The 16,500-nt window shown below is 49.1% G+C and overlaps 1 protein-coding gene across 1 annotated transcript in view; it reads left to right on the top strand.

Annotated features, from left to right (window-relative positions):
* Positions 1-16,500, top strand: part of GRID2IP (Grid2 interacting protein) — a 52,516-nt gene that overhangs the window by 12,660 nt on the left and 23,356 nt on the right. The window contains exons 3-6 of the mRNA XM_033167689.1: positions 12,480-12,734; positions 14,292-14,377; positions 14,662-14,731; positions 15,080-15,174. Of these exons, the coding sequence (XP_033023580.1) occupies positions 12,480-12,734; positions 14,292-14,377; positions 14,662-14,731; positions 15,080-15,174 (506 nt within the window). The remainder of the gene's footprint in view (positions 1-12,479; positions 12,735-14,291; positions 14,378-14,661; positions 14,732-15,079; positions 15,175-16,500) is intronic.

Here is a 16,500-nt window from a genome sequence, read left to right as displayed (position 1 = left end):
TTAAAGAGGGAGAGGGAGAGAGAGAGAGACAAACTTTTTATTTTAGACTTACAATTCTGCTGCAGTCCGGGTAGACGCATGAGAGTCCTCCCGTCCAAAGCGTTTCATGACAAAAAGGGATTTCCGGGCTCTCGTTACCAGGGAAACGGTGGCCTGGACACCATGGGGTTACTGTCACACACCAAGGTCAGCGGGGGTGACCAGATGTTGTGGCAAGATGGAGCAGTTAGGGTCTGCTGGTGGGTGATCTTGATGATGGAGACCGCTGATGCTCAAAGCTCAAGATGACTTTGGATCGCTGTTAAATCTGCAGGGGGATTGCAGAGAAGCTGGGTGCTACATTTTTTGGGAAAGGGTTCTTTTAAAATAGTGATTCTGGACCCGTGATCCTAAAGCTTCTTGGTCCCCCACTGATGTAAGAATAGGTTCTTTCTGGGTACATGGACTACACTGGCACAGCTCACATAGACCAACAGTCCACCTAGCTTAGTGTTGTCTACACTGACTCGCAGCAGTGGTTCTCCCGGGTTTCAGGCAGGGACTTCCCCCTGCAGCTGTATCTATAGATGCCACTGCAGATTGAACCCTGGGAACTTCTGCATGCAAAGCAGATGCTCTACCACTGATCTAGACACCCAATCCCCTCCGTTATTACAATCTGAAGAGGCAGGGAGTAAAGGAAAAATATTTGAACCAGCTCAGGCTGATATGGGTGGAGAAATTCAGTTCAGCTCAGTTTGCATTGTAGTGTGAACCTTACCTGATTTTCAGTTGTGGAACCAACATGCAGATAGAAACACATCTGTCGGTTGATATTTGGATTGCAAAAGCTGGGTTCTCCCCCCCCCCACCACCACAAAAAATGCATATGAAAATTTATATGTTGGGGGGAAAGTGTGAAGAGAACGTGCCAAAAAATCCACTAAATGAGTTTGCAAAAATGTGCAAATTACATGCAAAATGTATATATTTAGGAGAAACATGTCCTGTAATGTTGATGAATTCTGATGAGGACTTTTAAAAATCACACTCGTGAGGAAAAGTGGCAAGCTAGAAAAATAAGAAACTTAGAAAAACTGAAATGGGCAGATTAGGGTAGAGGTATGCAAGCTTTCAGTCTTCAAAGAAATCTTCACTTGGCAGGGGGTTGGACTGGATGGCCCTTGTGGTCTCTTCCAACTCTATGATTCTATGAATGGAAAGTGAACTCAATAGAGTCAGCTTGGTGGGTTCCAAGCTACTAGAAAAAAATTGCACTTTTTACACTTTTAAGACTAGCTTTGTAAGCAGCCTGCTATCAATTCAGATTTTCCAGCTTTTGCCATTATCAGACCTAGCAAGGCAACTGTTTTCCAGTCACTTGTGAAACTCAGCAGTGCTCTGTGTATACTTGAAAGATTGCTACATTCCCGATGAAGAATTATGTGAAACTCAAATGCTTGCATACTCTTTCACCTACTTTGGCCAGTCCTCTATAAATATAACAGTCTTACCTATTTTGGGTTACCTTTTCAGGGTGAGCATGACAAGCACTGTATGCTGCAAAATCAGTAATTAGTTCACTGAAGTACCTGCATTTTCTTTTTGTTGAGTTTGTCAGACGGCCAAACTGCTTTGCTTATAGTGACAGCATTACGTAGATTTATAGCACGGGGAATGGGCATAGGTCAGTGGTGAAGATTCTGCATTCGAGGATGTTGCTAGGGGCCTAAAAGATTTGGGGCACAGGACCACAGAGGCATATTTGTATGAAATCTGCCCATCCCGGTTCATATGAACAGATGTGGATCTAGAATGCCACAGAAGGCAAATTAACTGATTTCCCCTTCGGAGAAATTCCAAATCAACCCTTTATTTAATTTGCAGCCCAGCCCAGAATACCTCACCCCAAATCCTCTTTGATTCGTATACCCCCATTAATTTCCCAGAAGATCCTGCTGCAAATAGGTCAGTGATGGGGTGCCTGATTTGCCTGTAGAAGGTCCCAGGTTCAATCCCTGATGGCATCTCTAAGTAGGGCTGGGAATGTCCCTTGCCTGAAACTCTGGAGAGCTGCTTCCTGTCAGTGTAGGTAATACTGAGCTAGATGGATCATTGGTTCGGCTTGGTACATGGCAGCCTCTGAGGTTTGCATATCAGTTCAGTTCTCCTCCAAGTCCCACTGTTCATTACCCTCCTAAATCATCTCTAAATTAGGTCATCTTAAATTAATTATTCCCTCAAAGTAATACCTTACCTAGTGACTCAGATCACTCCTGCTGCTCATCCCCCTCCCCCCCAAATTTATTTCCTACCCAGAAACATGTAGGACACAGTAAAAGATTCAGGCCTCTGCTTGATTTGCTCCCCAAAAGTCTTGGGGTTTATCTGTAGCATCTCTGGTTGAGGAAACACCCCCAGTAGCTGATCTGGGAAAGACCTCCCTATCCCCGAGACCCTGAAGAGCTGTAGGCCAGCAGTTTGATTCTGGATGAGGCTGCTTCTTATCTTCATAAAGTATAAGGATCTGAGCTAGCAGTCAGTCTTTATGGGCTGCCATGAATTGAGGGGAAAGGGTCCTGCAGTGCAGGAAAGGGTTGAGCTCTTCTCTGGGTTTGAGGGACTGTGTGGTATATCTCTGCCTGCCATTGCTTTAGATCAGCCTTCACCAACTTTGTGCCTTCCAAGTTGCTGGCAGGGGCTAATGAGAGTTGTACTGTAGTCCAAAACATCTGAAAGGCACCAGGTCAGCCTAAGTTGTACCTCCTGGACTTTCCATTTTGGTTTTTCATTCATTTCATTTCATATATTGCATTTATATCCCACCTTCTTCCTCCAAAGAGCTCAAGCTGGTGTATGTGGTTCCCCCCTCCTCATTTAATCCCCACAACAGCCCTCTGAGGCAGATCATGTCACCCAGTAAGCCTCACGGCCAAGTGGGGATTTGAACCTTGGTCTCCCAGGTCCTAGCCTGACTCTAACCACTGCACCACACTGGACTGCACACACACTATGGACTCAAAAACTGGTCTTCAAACTAATAATCTCAAATGGGTCCTTCTGGTTTGTATCTCCACTGTTTCCTTACCCTTGTTTGACATGGTTGGATGTATAAAATCCAGCTTCTTCTCAGCAGAATTGTGGTTATCATCAACAACAACAACAACAACTCAGGGTACTGACTCCAGCTTCCAAAATTGGCACTGATGTGAAGCAATTCTTTCAGTACCTGGAAAGGTAAATGTCAGTTAAGGGACCAGAAAGAACCCTTGCACTGCAGTTTCACACAACAAACCGCAATGGCTTTGGATTGTGGTTTCAGCATCCAATATATTTTCTTTAAAAAGTTCTTTTTGGCTGCACTTAATTTAAGAGTATCTGTATTCATCTCCCAAGAGACCTTTCATAATGAGTTTTATCTTTAAGCTTCCCTTTTCCAAAAGGCTTTTCAAGTGGATTTTATTGCTTTCACATGTTCCCTTTCTGCAATGCAGTATGATGGAGGCTTTGATTTGCCATTATTACTTTGGTTGCTTTTCCAACAGTGGCTAGCAAGGGCAGCGAGTTGCATGCTTTAGACAGCCTCCTCTTTCGTCGAGCTGCTTTCTTCCCCTCTTGCCCGGAGGTTGCAGGGGAACATGTGTTTCTAGAACTGAGCTGCATTGTGTCTCTGGCAGAGATTAAATCTCTTCCCATCAGGGACACTATACTCCACTACAGAAGAAAATGCTGTAGAGTTTGTTTTAGCAGTAGCTGAAGAACAATCAATTTATTCTCCTTCTTCTGTGCTTGGGTGTTTTGTTTTAGCAGAAACTGCTAAAAATGTGACAGTATTAAAATGTTGCACCCATCAGTGAGGCTTGCTGGATAAATAACCCTAACCCATAAAACAAACGGGATTTGGTTAAGTCTCTCTGCATAGGACTGGCAAGGGGTGATTGTCTCAAGGCCTGAGTCATGACTGGGAACCAGAGCCAGCTCTGCCATTAGGCAGAGGGAGGCAGGTGCCTGGGGAGGCTGATGCTTGGCAGAGCTTTGCTTGCTGTGCAATCCCTGGAGGATGCTGTTGAAGTAAGGATTCGAGGGCCAGTTCACTTCATTTCTGTACATGGGATGTCTGATGGGAGTGGGTGGGGCATTTTGTCCTGCACCTCAGGCAGCAAAAACTATCTCAGACCAATGCGTTTCTTTCCCAGGACTCTTCACTGCTTGCTGGACTGGTGCTAGAGTTCATAGTTGAAGGTAGGAGTTTCAGGACCACGGAGAGCTCAAAGGGAGCCACTTGCTCCAACAAGGGCTGAGAGCAGACTGAGCCCTTTCCAGTCTCTCCCAGGCAATCTGATTCCATGTGGATAGTTTTGCATTCTTACAGGGCCAACCCTCTGGCCTGAAGACAGACACTCCATTCCCAGCCCCTCCCACCACCCACCTGGAGCACTCCCTGCTCAGCTGAACCAGTGAAGTACTGTGGGAGCCATTTGGTTTCTCAGACCTGGGGGGAAGTGCCCTGAGCACCCTGCCTCATGCCCTGTTGGCATGGGAGGATCTTATGGGGACTCCTGTTTGTCAGACTAAGCACACTGAGGCTGTAGTGTCAGTTGCTGGAAACCACAGGAGGGGATAATGCTCTTGTGTTCTGGTCTTCCTTGTGGGCTTCTCATTATGGCAGTGGTTTCCAACCAGTGTGCCGTGGCACCCTGAGGTGCCTTGAATAATGGTCAGGGGTGCCGTAGGCAACACTGGCATCTGTCCCTCTTTACTTCTCTCCCTCCTCTGATGCCCTCTCACATCTCTGACTCACAAAGGCTTGCACAGCTGTTTGTTGCAATACTGACTACAAGCTTCACAGGCGAATAGTGCTTGCCAGGAGCTGAGGCTGCCTTGGCGTAAGCAAGCAAGTGGGCGAAGGAGCCCACCCAACCAGACTGCCAGCCCTTGCTTTTGAGAATGGACAGACAGGTGGGAGCCAAAACAATAAAACAATGAACAGGGTGGTGATACAATTACTACTGCAATCGACACAAGATAATATCACCAAGGCAACTGTCTGTAAACAAACAATAAATGTCCATTAAAATGTCAAAAGTAGCTTTCCTCCCAAAATAGGTTTTATCTTAAACAATTGCAAACACATTAAATAAAAAGTTCACTTGTGATATATCAGTGGTTCAGTGTTCATTTCTTCTTTTTCCAAAATAGATTTTATCTTGAACAATAGCAAACTCGAAACAAAATGAAAAATAAAAAACATTCCTTCCAGTAGCACCTTAGAGACCAACTAAGTTTGTTCTTGGTATGAGCTTTCGTGTGCATGCACACTTCTTCAGATACACTGAAACAGAATTCCAATAGCAAACTCAGTAATAAAGAGTCCACTTTTCTTGGATTCATCAAGAGAGATGATGCTTTTGTCAACCCAGTGCCCTTTAGATGTTTTGGACTCTAGGTTGTGCCTCTGTGATTAGGCTGGCTGAGGCTGATGGGATTTGTAGCACAAAATATTTGGAGGGCACCAGGTTGTGGAAAGCTGCTCTAGCTGCTGCAGAAGACTTGAGCAAGCTAAGGAAGGGCTTTTGCAGTTTTGTCTTTTTTTTTTGTATGTGTGTGTCAGATCATAGGAGCTGCTGTTTGATCCACAGAGCTTCTTTCCTCCATTTGCATCAGCACTGCGGGGAGCCAAAATCTGATCCATTATTTCAAAGTCTGCTAGAATTGGAAAACTGACAGCAAGTCAACCAATGCGATTGACGGGGCTTTGAAGATTGCAAATGTCATCTGAGCCCCCACTTTGGAGTGAGGAGAGTTTGCTCCTGGAGCTTGGGGAGAAGGAGGAGCTTTACACTCCCAACTATCAAAACAAGGCCTGCTCAGTCTCTCCTAAGGAGCACCGCTCTTCCTTTGGAACTCCCCTTCAGGGCCAGCCCAAGAGATTGCCTTACCCTCCATCCCTTTGAGGGCCAACTTTAAAAAGCTGCATCTCTTGGACGCCAGCTCCTCTATTCATCCATCTCCCTAAATTCCGCCTGCACCTGAAGCACCCTGCTCCCCCCTGCTGCATGGTAAGACCGGCCAGCTCTGTGTCTCCTTTGAAGGAATTTTGCATTGGCTTTGGCAAGGAGTGTGCAGTGGCCCACATGCGGCATGTGGCCAGAAGGTCCCCTGGGGACAGTGCCAGCCAGAGAGTGACAAGGTTGAGCCAGAGCAAAAAGCTTGCTGTTTTCGCTTTGCAAAATATCCTTGCATTGCAGGGGGGTGGAATAGATGACCCATAGGGTCCCTTCCAACTCTGGTATCCTATGAAAGCCTGCTTAGAAGAGAGGAGTTGGGAACAGAGGGTTCCTTGCTAGCCATTTGTGCTTTGCCTCTTCAGTGCCATCTCTTCCCATCCCTCTTGGCTGTTCCTCTGGCAGAGTCACCCTTCGGAAGAGGAGGAAGGACAAAAGCCACTTGATCAGTGTGTATTACATTCCCCAAGCAGGGAAGGCAGGACCTTCTCTGGTTACCAAAAGGTGCAATGCAGCAGGTCCCACCCCTCTCCGATGCATCCCAGCCGACTGTGGAGTCCACCAAGCTGTCAGTCTAGCGATAGCACCCCAGGGACTGAGTTTCTGCCTATTAATAGGGAAGGTCACCCAAATACCTGGCAGAGCATTGGAGGCCTCTCTCTTCTCTCCTCCCTCCCCCTCTTCTGGCTTCTTGCCCTGGGCCATGCGAAGCAATGGCAAGCCAGGCAGATGGCAGCAGGGGGTATGCACGGAGGGGATTAATGCAGACAGGAGGTTGCCCTACTAAACCCAGCAGAAAAAAGCTGTAGTGATAGTGTGTGTGTGTGGGGGGGGGAGCATGGAGCTGTCATCTGTTGCGAGCCAAAAACATTTCCCAGAGTTGTCACAACAATATCAAAGGCTACTCCTGGGGAGTGATGTAAGAAGACAACAATTTCCACCCTGTCCTATGTTTTCGTTCCAATGCAGTTCAGTTGCTGCCAAATACCATGTTATTCCTATCACTGCTCGCTACTTAATGGTTAGTTATGTAACTATTTATGCAACTTACATTCATTTCAATGCAAAGGAAACTTCAAAACAGAACAATCAATTTTGCATGAGAGCCGGTGTGGTGTACTGTTTAGAGTGTTGTACTAGGACAGGGGTCGGCAATTTTTTTTAGCCACAGGCCGGTCCACTGTCCCTCAGACCTTGTGGCAGGCCAGAGAAGCAGCACTGGGGGGGGGGAAGCTGGAAGAAGAGGCGGGGGGGGGGCAAGTAGTCCTCCTCCCCACCCCAGTCCCAGCTACTGCGCTTACCTTCCCAGGGGCTGCCGCTGCTGCTGCTGCCACTGCCACCACTGCCGCTACTTCTCGTGGGTAAGCAGAGGGAGTTTGTCTGCTCCGCTCTCTGGCCCACAGGAACATCAGGGTGGCAGCGGCAGGGGGAAGATGAGCAGCGCAAAAGGGCTGGCTCCGGAGAGGGGCTGATTAAAATGGTTCTCAGTCAGCTCAGCCCAGCCCCCTTCCTCCTGTAGGCAGGGCAGGGGGAAGCCAGGAGGAGGGAGGGAGGAGGCTCCGCTGTGGTGTGTGATAGAGAAAAAAAATGGAATGGTGCAGAAAAAGTATGGCGCAGCCTGAACAAACAGAACCCCCACGCCAATCCACGACAATCTGCGGGCCTGATCCAGAAGTCATCTGGCCTGATCCGGCCCCCGGGCCTTAGTTTACCAACCCCTGTACTAGGACCTGGGAGGCCAGGGTTCAAATCCCAACTCAGACATGAAGCTCACTGAGTGACCTTGGGCCAGTCACTCAGCCTGACCTACCTCATAGGGTTGTTGTGGGGATTAAATGATGATGGGGAAGACCTATGTACACCACCTTAAGCTCTTTGGAGAAAAGGTGGGGTATAAATGCAATCAATGCAATGCAATGCTTTGTTTGTAGACTTAAAAAAAGCCACCACCCAAAACAATGTGCGCTAAGACCAATTGTATTCACTTGACCGATTTATGTTCTATCCTCAATGGCATCTCCTGGTAGTGCTGGGCATGTCCCCTGCCTGAAACCTTGGAGAGCCGTTTCCAGTTAAAATAGATAACACTGAGCTTGATAAACCAGTGGTCTGACTCTGGAAGGCAGCTTCTTGTATTCCTTTGGGAAGGCTTGCAGCTCATTGGTAGTGTCTGCTATGCATGCAGAAGGCCTCAGATTCGATGACCACATCTCTGGATAGGACTGTGGAATGTCCCCATCTGAAGCCCACAGGGAGCCTCTGCCAGTTAGTGTAGGCAATACCAGGCTAGATGGACCAATTTGGCCACATTTGCACCATGCATTTAAAGCATTGATATCACTTTAAACAGCCCTGGCTTCCCCCAAAGAATCCTGGGAAGTGTAGCGAAGGGTTCTGAGAATTGTTAGGAGAACCTCACAGGGGAACAGTTCCTAGAGTGATTTAGCAATCAACGCCTCTTCTCGGGGAACTCTGAGAGCCGAAGCTCTGTAAGGGGAATAAGGGCCTTCTAACAACTCTCAGCAAACTCTTTGCAAACTACAGTTCCCAGAATTCTTTGGGGGAGGGGAAGGCATGACTATTCAGAGTGGTATGATATGGCTTTCAATGAATGGTGTAAGGTGGATTCCTGTGTTTGTGAAGAGCGATGCTGCCTCTACCATGCCATTCTCTGCTCTTAAAAATAATAATAATAATCCCTTTCCCCACTCCAGCCTTCTGATGCTCTCTACACAGTCCTTGGAGCCTTTCCCAGCAGGAGACATGGGCCTCAAGGATCTCAGTATGCATCAGAGATATTGGCAAGATTGGCCGCCATGCCAAGTTCAGCAATTTGTGGCAGCTATAACTGAGTAAATTGGTCCTTAGTTTCAAGCTAACGCAGGCCCCTGAAGCTATGGCATTTCATCCCTCCTCCCACCCCTCCCAATCTGACAGCCTGGCTGGGTTTATACGCTATAAACCGAGAGTAATCCAGTGCGATGTATTTAATCTACCCGGAGATGTGTCTTCCTGTGGAGCTGATAGGTCCAAGGTGCACTTTAGCTGCTTTTGCAATGATAACCCACTCATCCCTCTCCCGTCCACCAGCTCTCACTGAGTTGTCAACAGGTGACCCAGAATGAAGAAAAATGAAGAGCCACACCAGGCAGGAGGTTTTGGGACTGGTAGATGACAGATCAAAGTCTACCAGGAGGGTCTTCTGCACAATCCCTGTTGACATGGATGTGAGTTTCTCTTCGACTCAGCCAATCTATTCGGCTATTTAAACCTCCCCAGCAGCTGAAACAAGTTCGAGGGGTTGTTCTCCAAGGCCAGGCCCTGACCAGCTGCCTGCCTTCCACTAGATGGCATTTCCCTCTTGTGCAAAATAGTACCGGTAACTGCACGTTACAGGTGCAGAATGATCAAAGGGCTAATGACTAGTCCCTAGATGAGGAAAGGTTGCAACCTCTGGGGCTTCCTAGTTTAGAAAAAAGGCAAGAAAATAGAGACATGATAGAGGTGCATAAGGTTATGCAAGGTGCAGAGAAAGCAGATAGAAATATCCCACCCCCTGCTATTTCTCTTCGATTATGTGCCATTCTGGGCCCGTCTCTTGACTACAAATCAGGAGAGGGCTGGGCCGGCCCTCCCATGAGGCATGGTGGAACAATTGCCTCCAGGCAGCAGCCTCCGGGCCATTGGGAGTGGCAGAAGATCTAGGCCCACAAGCAGCGCACTGGTCACCACCCACCTCCTCCTCCCCTCCCCTCCCCTCTGCTGCCTCCCATCCACACACCCCTCCCCTGCCACTGGCCTTACTTTCATTCAATTTCTGTTTTGCCTCAGTGGGAGAGGGATTCAAGTGAGCGACTGTATAGTTAAACTGTGGCACTCCCACAGGAGGCAGTGATGGCACCCACTTGTATGCAGAGGTGTCTTTCCCATAGGGCTTAGTGGTGCATCACGCCAGGGCGCCGGCCTCTCAGGGGCGCCCCAGCAATTGGGGGGGGGAGCTGTGTGGCTTTGTCGGCGGCCTCCCCTTTCCCTGCACCTGCCAGCTGTGCCCCGCCAACCATAAGGCTGGCGGGCATGCAGCTTCCCTCCCAAGCCTCCTCGGGAGGAGAGTGACCCCTGCAGAGGCTTAGGATGGAAGCTGCGCCCTGCCAACCATATGGCTGGCGGACGCGCAACTTCCCTCCCAAGCCTCTGCGGGGATCGCTCTCCTCCCGAGGAGGCTTGGGAGGGGTGCAACTTCACTCCCAAGCCTCTGCGGAGATTGCTTTCCCACAGCGGCATGGGGGAGAGTTGCGCCCCCCCCCGGAAGGCTGGCAGTGCGCAGCTACGGCCACCTCAACACTCTCCGTGGTAATTTGGGGGCACTGGGCGGATATTTGCAGCCTGGCGCCACATCTGCTAAGGATGGTGCTTCTTGGATGGCTTTTAAGGAGGATCAGACAAATTCATGGAGAAAAAGGTTATTGGTGTCTACTTGGGTGCTGCTTGTGGGTTTCTCAGAAGAGGCGTCTGGTTGGCCACTGTCAGAACAGGATGTTGGACTGAACGGGCCCCTGGCCTGATCCAACAGGCTCATCTTAAGTTTTTAACACCAGGGAAATATATCACTGGTCTGTGCCCTGAGCAACACACTTTGCACCCGTGGGGAGGAGGAAGGGGCCGAAAGATCCAACAGCCCCCAGGGGCAGGCCTTCTGTCCAGCTAAGCCCAGCTTAGCTGGACAGCCAAAATCAATTGGCTGCATACATACGATTTCTTCCAAGCACATTTTTTCCCCACCTCAGATTATTCTGGGCACTGTTAAGGGCAGCCAGGAATGGTAACTCTGCGAAGGGTGAACTATTAGTACGTGTTGCCTTTTCTAGAATAGCTGCTGTTCCCGCTGCTGCTGTTAATACTTTTGCTGTGTGAAGTTTCTCCCCCTGATCACAGGATGTAATTTGAGGCCAATTAATTGGTGCTTTTTGGAGCCCTCTTCTTCAGAGAAGCTGCAGTGGTGTCACCTCCATGGGAAACAGGCAGCTCTGTGAAAGAGGCAGGAGAAGGGGGGTAAGGAGGGGAGGGGAGACTGCCTGCCTGGGCTTCAGGCATTGGAGACAGAAGGGAAAGGCAGGGAGAACCAAGGAGGCTGGAGGAGGAGAAAGGTGCAAGGCCTTCTCATCTCTGGAGCAAGAAGGGGAAAGAGGAGGACTGTGGTGACCCCCACCCCAGGCACCTCAGGCAAAACCATTTGCGATGCAAAGAACGCCTGCAGTGAGAACTTTCCTATCCATTAGGCAGGGTGGGGCTGATGTCTCAAGTGGCAGGAGCCCCCCAGGCGGTCCACCAGCTGGTACCCCACATGCCCTACAACCTCCGCCACAAGTGGAGTGGGGGGGGGACCAGCCCAACCGCATACAAAGCAGTCAGTGAAAAATATTGTAGGACTGGAGTTAGGTGGATGCCCTAGAATCGTAGAATCATAGAGTTGAAGGGACCATGAGGGTCATCTAGTCCAACCTGCTGCAATGCAGGAATCTTTTGCCCAATGTATGCTCTTGGGGTCCCTTCAACAGCCCTGTGATTACCTCCCCCACCCCCAAGTGGGGAATAGGCCCCGTCAGAGTGTTACTCGTAGAGTTGATGAGTTGGAAAGGACTCCAAGGGTCATGTAGTCCACCCCTGCATCCTTTCATCCTATGCTCATCCTGTATATTGGTATAAATTGAACCTTATCTCACAGCAATGCCATCAGTCTTCCACTGAGCACACCTCCGTACACACACCTTTAGCCTCAGGTGGATGCCCCGGCAGAGGTCATGGGAAATCAAAACCCACGCTCGATTCCACCTGGCAGCGACTTTGTCCCAATATTTTGGGCATCCTGGTAGCTGCCGAGTAGCCCTGCAAAAAGACCAAAGCGTCCTCAGCTGCTCTGCCTGCGTGGGTAGGCTTGGCGTGGGCGTTTGTGTTCCTGAATGCCAAGCGCAGCAAGGATGCCTTCAGTGGGGTGGGATGCGGGGCTGGTGAGCTCATTGTGATTTTGCTGTCAGACCATAGTGAAGAGAAAACACCATCTGTGAGTTGAGCTTTAAAAATACTCCACACTTCGGGGCTGGCTTGCAAACGGCAAGCGTGTCACCCGTGTGCATATTTCACCTGCCAGATCTGACGTATTTCCTATGCTGGGAGAATAAAAGGGTAGCTGGTGAAACAGCCAAAGGCACCAAATTTGCAACCGGCACATGGCTGTAGTGAGCCCGGAAGCTCGTTCCTCTCTTTGCAAGGTGTTTAGATCCAGCATTCAGGAGGACGAGCTGTGCATTTGATTCCTATAATAACACGACTCAGCAGCTGAGGATCAGAGGACTCTGCTCCACCTCCCTCTGTGCTCTTATAAATGCTGGGTTTTCTTCCGCCGTGATGGGTTTGTAAGGCTCTGGACTGGATTGCTGGAGCCTGCCCTGCCCTTTCTCTGCCACTTCCCTAACGCTTCTCCCTTGCCATGTTCTCCAGGATCTTCATCCCCAGGAAACACCGACAGCGCTTCGACGAGGTGGTCTCCCAGAGCCTCATCAGCAAACTGTGCCACGCCAAGAGCAAGCACTCCGCCAGCCGGCTGAGGCGCAGCCGCAGCGAGGACCACCACGAGCGCCTCCTGGTCTCCACGCGGGCCAGCTCAGTGCCGAGGAGCCACGAGGAGAACGGCAAAAGCTTGAGGAAGGCGACTTCCCTCATCGCCAGCAATGTGGGCTCAGGGGCTGCTCGCAGGTAACCCTCCCTTCCCACAGACCTTTGGAACTCACTGCAGGTGTTTGCATTCTGCGATCTAAACATTATATAGATCTGTAAATCTATAGAAGGAAGGAAGAAGCCATCCCCGCAGAATCATAAGGGCTGCAAAACAAACCCCCCATGTGATTCTTCTTCAGTGTTTTGTTTTATGTATGGGCTTATTTAGCACAGGAGCGTAGTCGATGGACTGCCCTCCAGACTCCCTAGCCAATGGCCATGCGCACTGGAGCTGATGGGAGTTGTAGTCTCATAGGATAGCTCAGTTGGTTAGGGGGTGGTGCTGATAATGCCAAGGTTGCAGGTTTGATTCCCGTATGAGGCACCTGCATAGTCCTGCATTGTAGGGAGTTGGACTAGATGATCCTTAGGTTCCCTTCCAACTCTATGATTCTAACAACTGGAGAGCCCCACGTTGGCTACCCTTGAATTAACAGGTACACAGGCCTCTCTGCAGTACAAGGCTGCCAGCTGTTGATGCTAGAATTGTAGAGTTGAGACACCTATATTCTTTTCACATACAATGCTGTCAAGCCAGGTGTCCCCATCCTGCATTTGTGCATCTGAATATTTCTGCCTAATTGCAGAACCTTACTGTTGTCCCTGTTGAAATTCTTGTTGTTAGTTTTGGCCCAGTTCTCCAGCCTGTTAAGGTCACCTTGAATCCTGATTGTATCTGCTGTTGTTTCACCTGTGGTTAAATAGAAATGTCATAAACATCAAAGAAGCGCTGGCTTTGAAATAACAATCTGTCACATTTTCCTAAGCTGGTGGCCTTCCCCATGCTCTTGATGCTGATGCTGTGGGGTGTGTGTGTGTGTAGGTAACATGCCACATCGATCTTCCTTTGTATAGCAAGCCATCTATGGTGGGGGCAACTACAATGGCAACAAGCAGAAGAGACCATCTCTATGTCTCTCTCCTTCAGCCATCCATCCAGTATATCATTATCTGATGCAGGACCTTGCTTGAGAATTACTAACCATGCTAGGACCTGCTACCCTGATGCCCAAGTTCAAGGTGCAGTGAGGGTGTGTGAGCCTCTTCCTCATAGAAGGCCGTCAGTGGCCACTAGCTATGATGGCTTGGCTTTGCCTCCACAGTCAGAGGCAGTAATGGAAGAACTGCATGCCGATGAAGGTGATAGACGGTTGTTGAAGGAGGCAGGGGAGGTGAGATCTCCTAGGCTGGGGGAAAGTGAGAGCTGGGAAGGTACAACCTTTTCTGTATGGGACAAAAATTAAGATATACCTGTGAGAGAGAACTTTAAATTATTTTCATTTCTTTGTTCTTTCTTTTCTTCTTTTGCTTAGGTTAGTTAATTTGTTTTATTGTGTTATGAAAAGTCTTAATATTCATTATTTTAAAAAAGGGGGTGGGGAGGGGGGAAGAGAAGGAGACTCATCTTCACAAGGAAAGGGAGGTGGGGCTGGAGAATAGAAGCCAGAAGGAGGCTTGTTCTTCCTTGGAGTTTCTGAAGCTCCTGCCCCAGTGCCAACCAACATAAGGACTAATAACTTGCTTGTTTCCCCCCAGGACTGTTCGTGTCTACAAAGGAAGCAGGAGCTTTGGGTTTACGTTACGTGGACATGCCCCCGTGTGGATAGAGTCCGTCTTGCCTGGTAAGGAGAACCAAGGTGTCCTGCAGAATACCACTGATGGTTTCATTTCCAGAAATGGCACTTGCTTAACTTAAGCTTAACTTAACTTAACTCCAAGTTCTCTGTGTGTTTTTCATTTCTCTGACCAAACTTTAAGCCCATAAATACAATCAGGGAAGAGAAAGGTGTGTGGTTGGTGTGGGTGTTGTATCTTCAGGAAACTGTGCTTTTGGGGCAGAGGATCATCTGCCCAGTCCTGAATGATTGATCAATTTGTGCTCTCTCCCTCTGCCCCCCATCTCTAGGGAGTCCAGCTGACAAAGCATCCTTGAGAGCTGGGGACAGGATCTTGTTCCTAAACGGCCTGGATATGAGGTGAAGGAGCTGCTCCTTTGTGTCAACCCATGATCACCCCTAGGGCTGTGGAATGCCTGCACCCAGGGAGGCTGCAATGCCCCTCTGGGTTCCCATGCATCCCAATAAGGAGATGCATTATCCTGCTCCAGCCTTTGTTGACCTGGTGGGTGGTCTCCAAATGCTGCGGCTGTGCTGGCAGAGGCTGATGGGAGCTGTGGTCCAATGTATCTGGAGGGCACCAGGTCGATGAACTGTGTCCTACTTTGTGTAAACCTGCTCAGCGCAGTACCCACCTGCCCTTCCTTGAAGGGCTTTTCTTGTGTGGCTGTGACTCTCCTTGAAATGTCACTTTCTCTCGCTCTGCAGGAACTGCTCCCATGAGAAGGTTGTGTCCATGCTCCAGGGCAGCGGGGCAATGCCCACCCTGGTGGTTGAAGAAGGCATTGTGAGCTTTTCTAGTGGTAAGATCACAAATGGGTCGAGGGGAAGATTTGGTCCCAGGGTTGGAATGGGAGGGGAGCACATTCTACTTTCTTCTCAGCCTCTGCGTGAGGCGAGATGCCATCTCTCACCTGCAGCTTGCAGGACTCCCAAGGTAGCAACCCTGGAAATGATGGGTTGTGTCAGCCAAGTTCTGCTTACAGTAGACCCACTGAAAGTAATGAACCTTACTTGATCGTGTCCCTTAATTTCAGTGCTTCTGCTTTGAGTAGGCACAGCATTGAATACAGCCATGCATTTCTAAGAGTCTATGTCAGAGGGAAGTCAAGGTGCTCACAAAACTACAGTTCCCAAGTGGCAAAGAGAAGATCAGCCTGGGGAAGGACTGCAGCTCAGTGGCAGAGCACTTGCTTTGCAATCAGAAGGTCCCTGGTTCAGTCCCTGGCATCTCCAGATAGGGCTGGGAGAGACCCCTGCCTGAAACTCTGGACAGCCGCTGCCAGTTAGTGTAGTAGACATTATTGAGCTCAATGGACTGATCCTGGTCTGTCTCTGTATAAGGCAGCTTCCTATGTTCCTGCAACTGAGTCAGGCGGCTTAAAAGCTTCACATTTTTACTATTCATGATCTGGCAATTTTTTGTTGTTTCCTTATTTATGAGAAACCTCATGTTGCTCATAAGCAGCACAGCATTCTGTGTGTTGGGGTTGGAGGGAGCATGCAGTTAAGAACCTGGGATACCTCAAGGACCTCCTGACCCCCTGTTTCCCTGCCTGGTCATTTAGGTCTTCAGGGCTGTCTGTCAGTGGCAGTGTTCGAAACTCCCATTGTTCAAGGCGCATTTTGCGATGGGGAATATCATTAGCATGAGCAGTTTCTGAGCTCTGGGCACAGTACTGCACCTAAGTTTTCAGATTAAAACTGCAGAGTGGAAGGAAAGGAGGACCTTTTTCTGCCTCCCAACTTCCAGCTACTCTTTGAATACTGGAGAATAGACCTTCTTAAGAATATTAGGGGGGTGGGGCAGGGGAAGGACTAGACCATGTGAAAAATTAACATAATATTTTAGCTGCAGTTCATTCATTTTCAGCTTCGTACTGTATTCTTATAAAAAAGGTATGCCTAGACATTCCGTTGTTGCACCCATAACCTAGGTTTAAGGTGCCATTTAGCTCCTAGCTTTCATATCTCCGTTTCCAACCCTGGTCAGTGGTCCCTTGTGACCTAGATGTGTGGCTCATATTCACCAGCAGCTGCACACTCAGTATTGTGGGCCCAGTTTTAAGAAACTCCCTTCCAGTTGAGGTCAGACAAGCCTCCTTCCCCCATTGATCATCCAGTTTCTA

This window comes from Lacerta agilis, chromosome 13 (assembly GCF_009819535.1).
Source record: "Lacerta agilis isolate rLacAgi1 chromosome 13, rLacAgi1.pri, whole genome shotgun sequence".
NCBI classification, from domain to species: Eukaryota; Metazoa; Chordata; class Lepidosauria; order Squamata; family Lacertidae; genus Lacerta; species Lacerta agilis.
The sequence above is the reverse complement of the archived record's forward strand: the minus strand, read 5'-3'. Positions and strand labels throughout refer to the sequence as shown.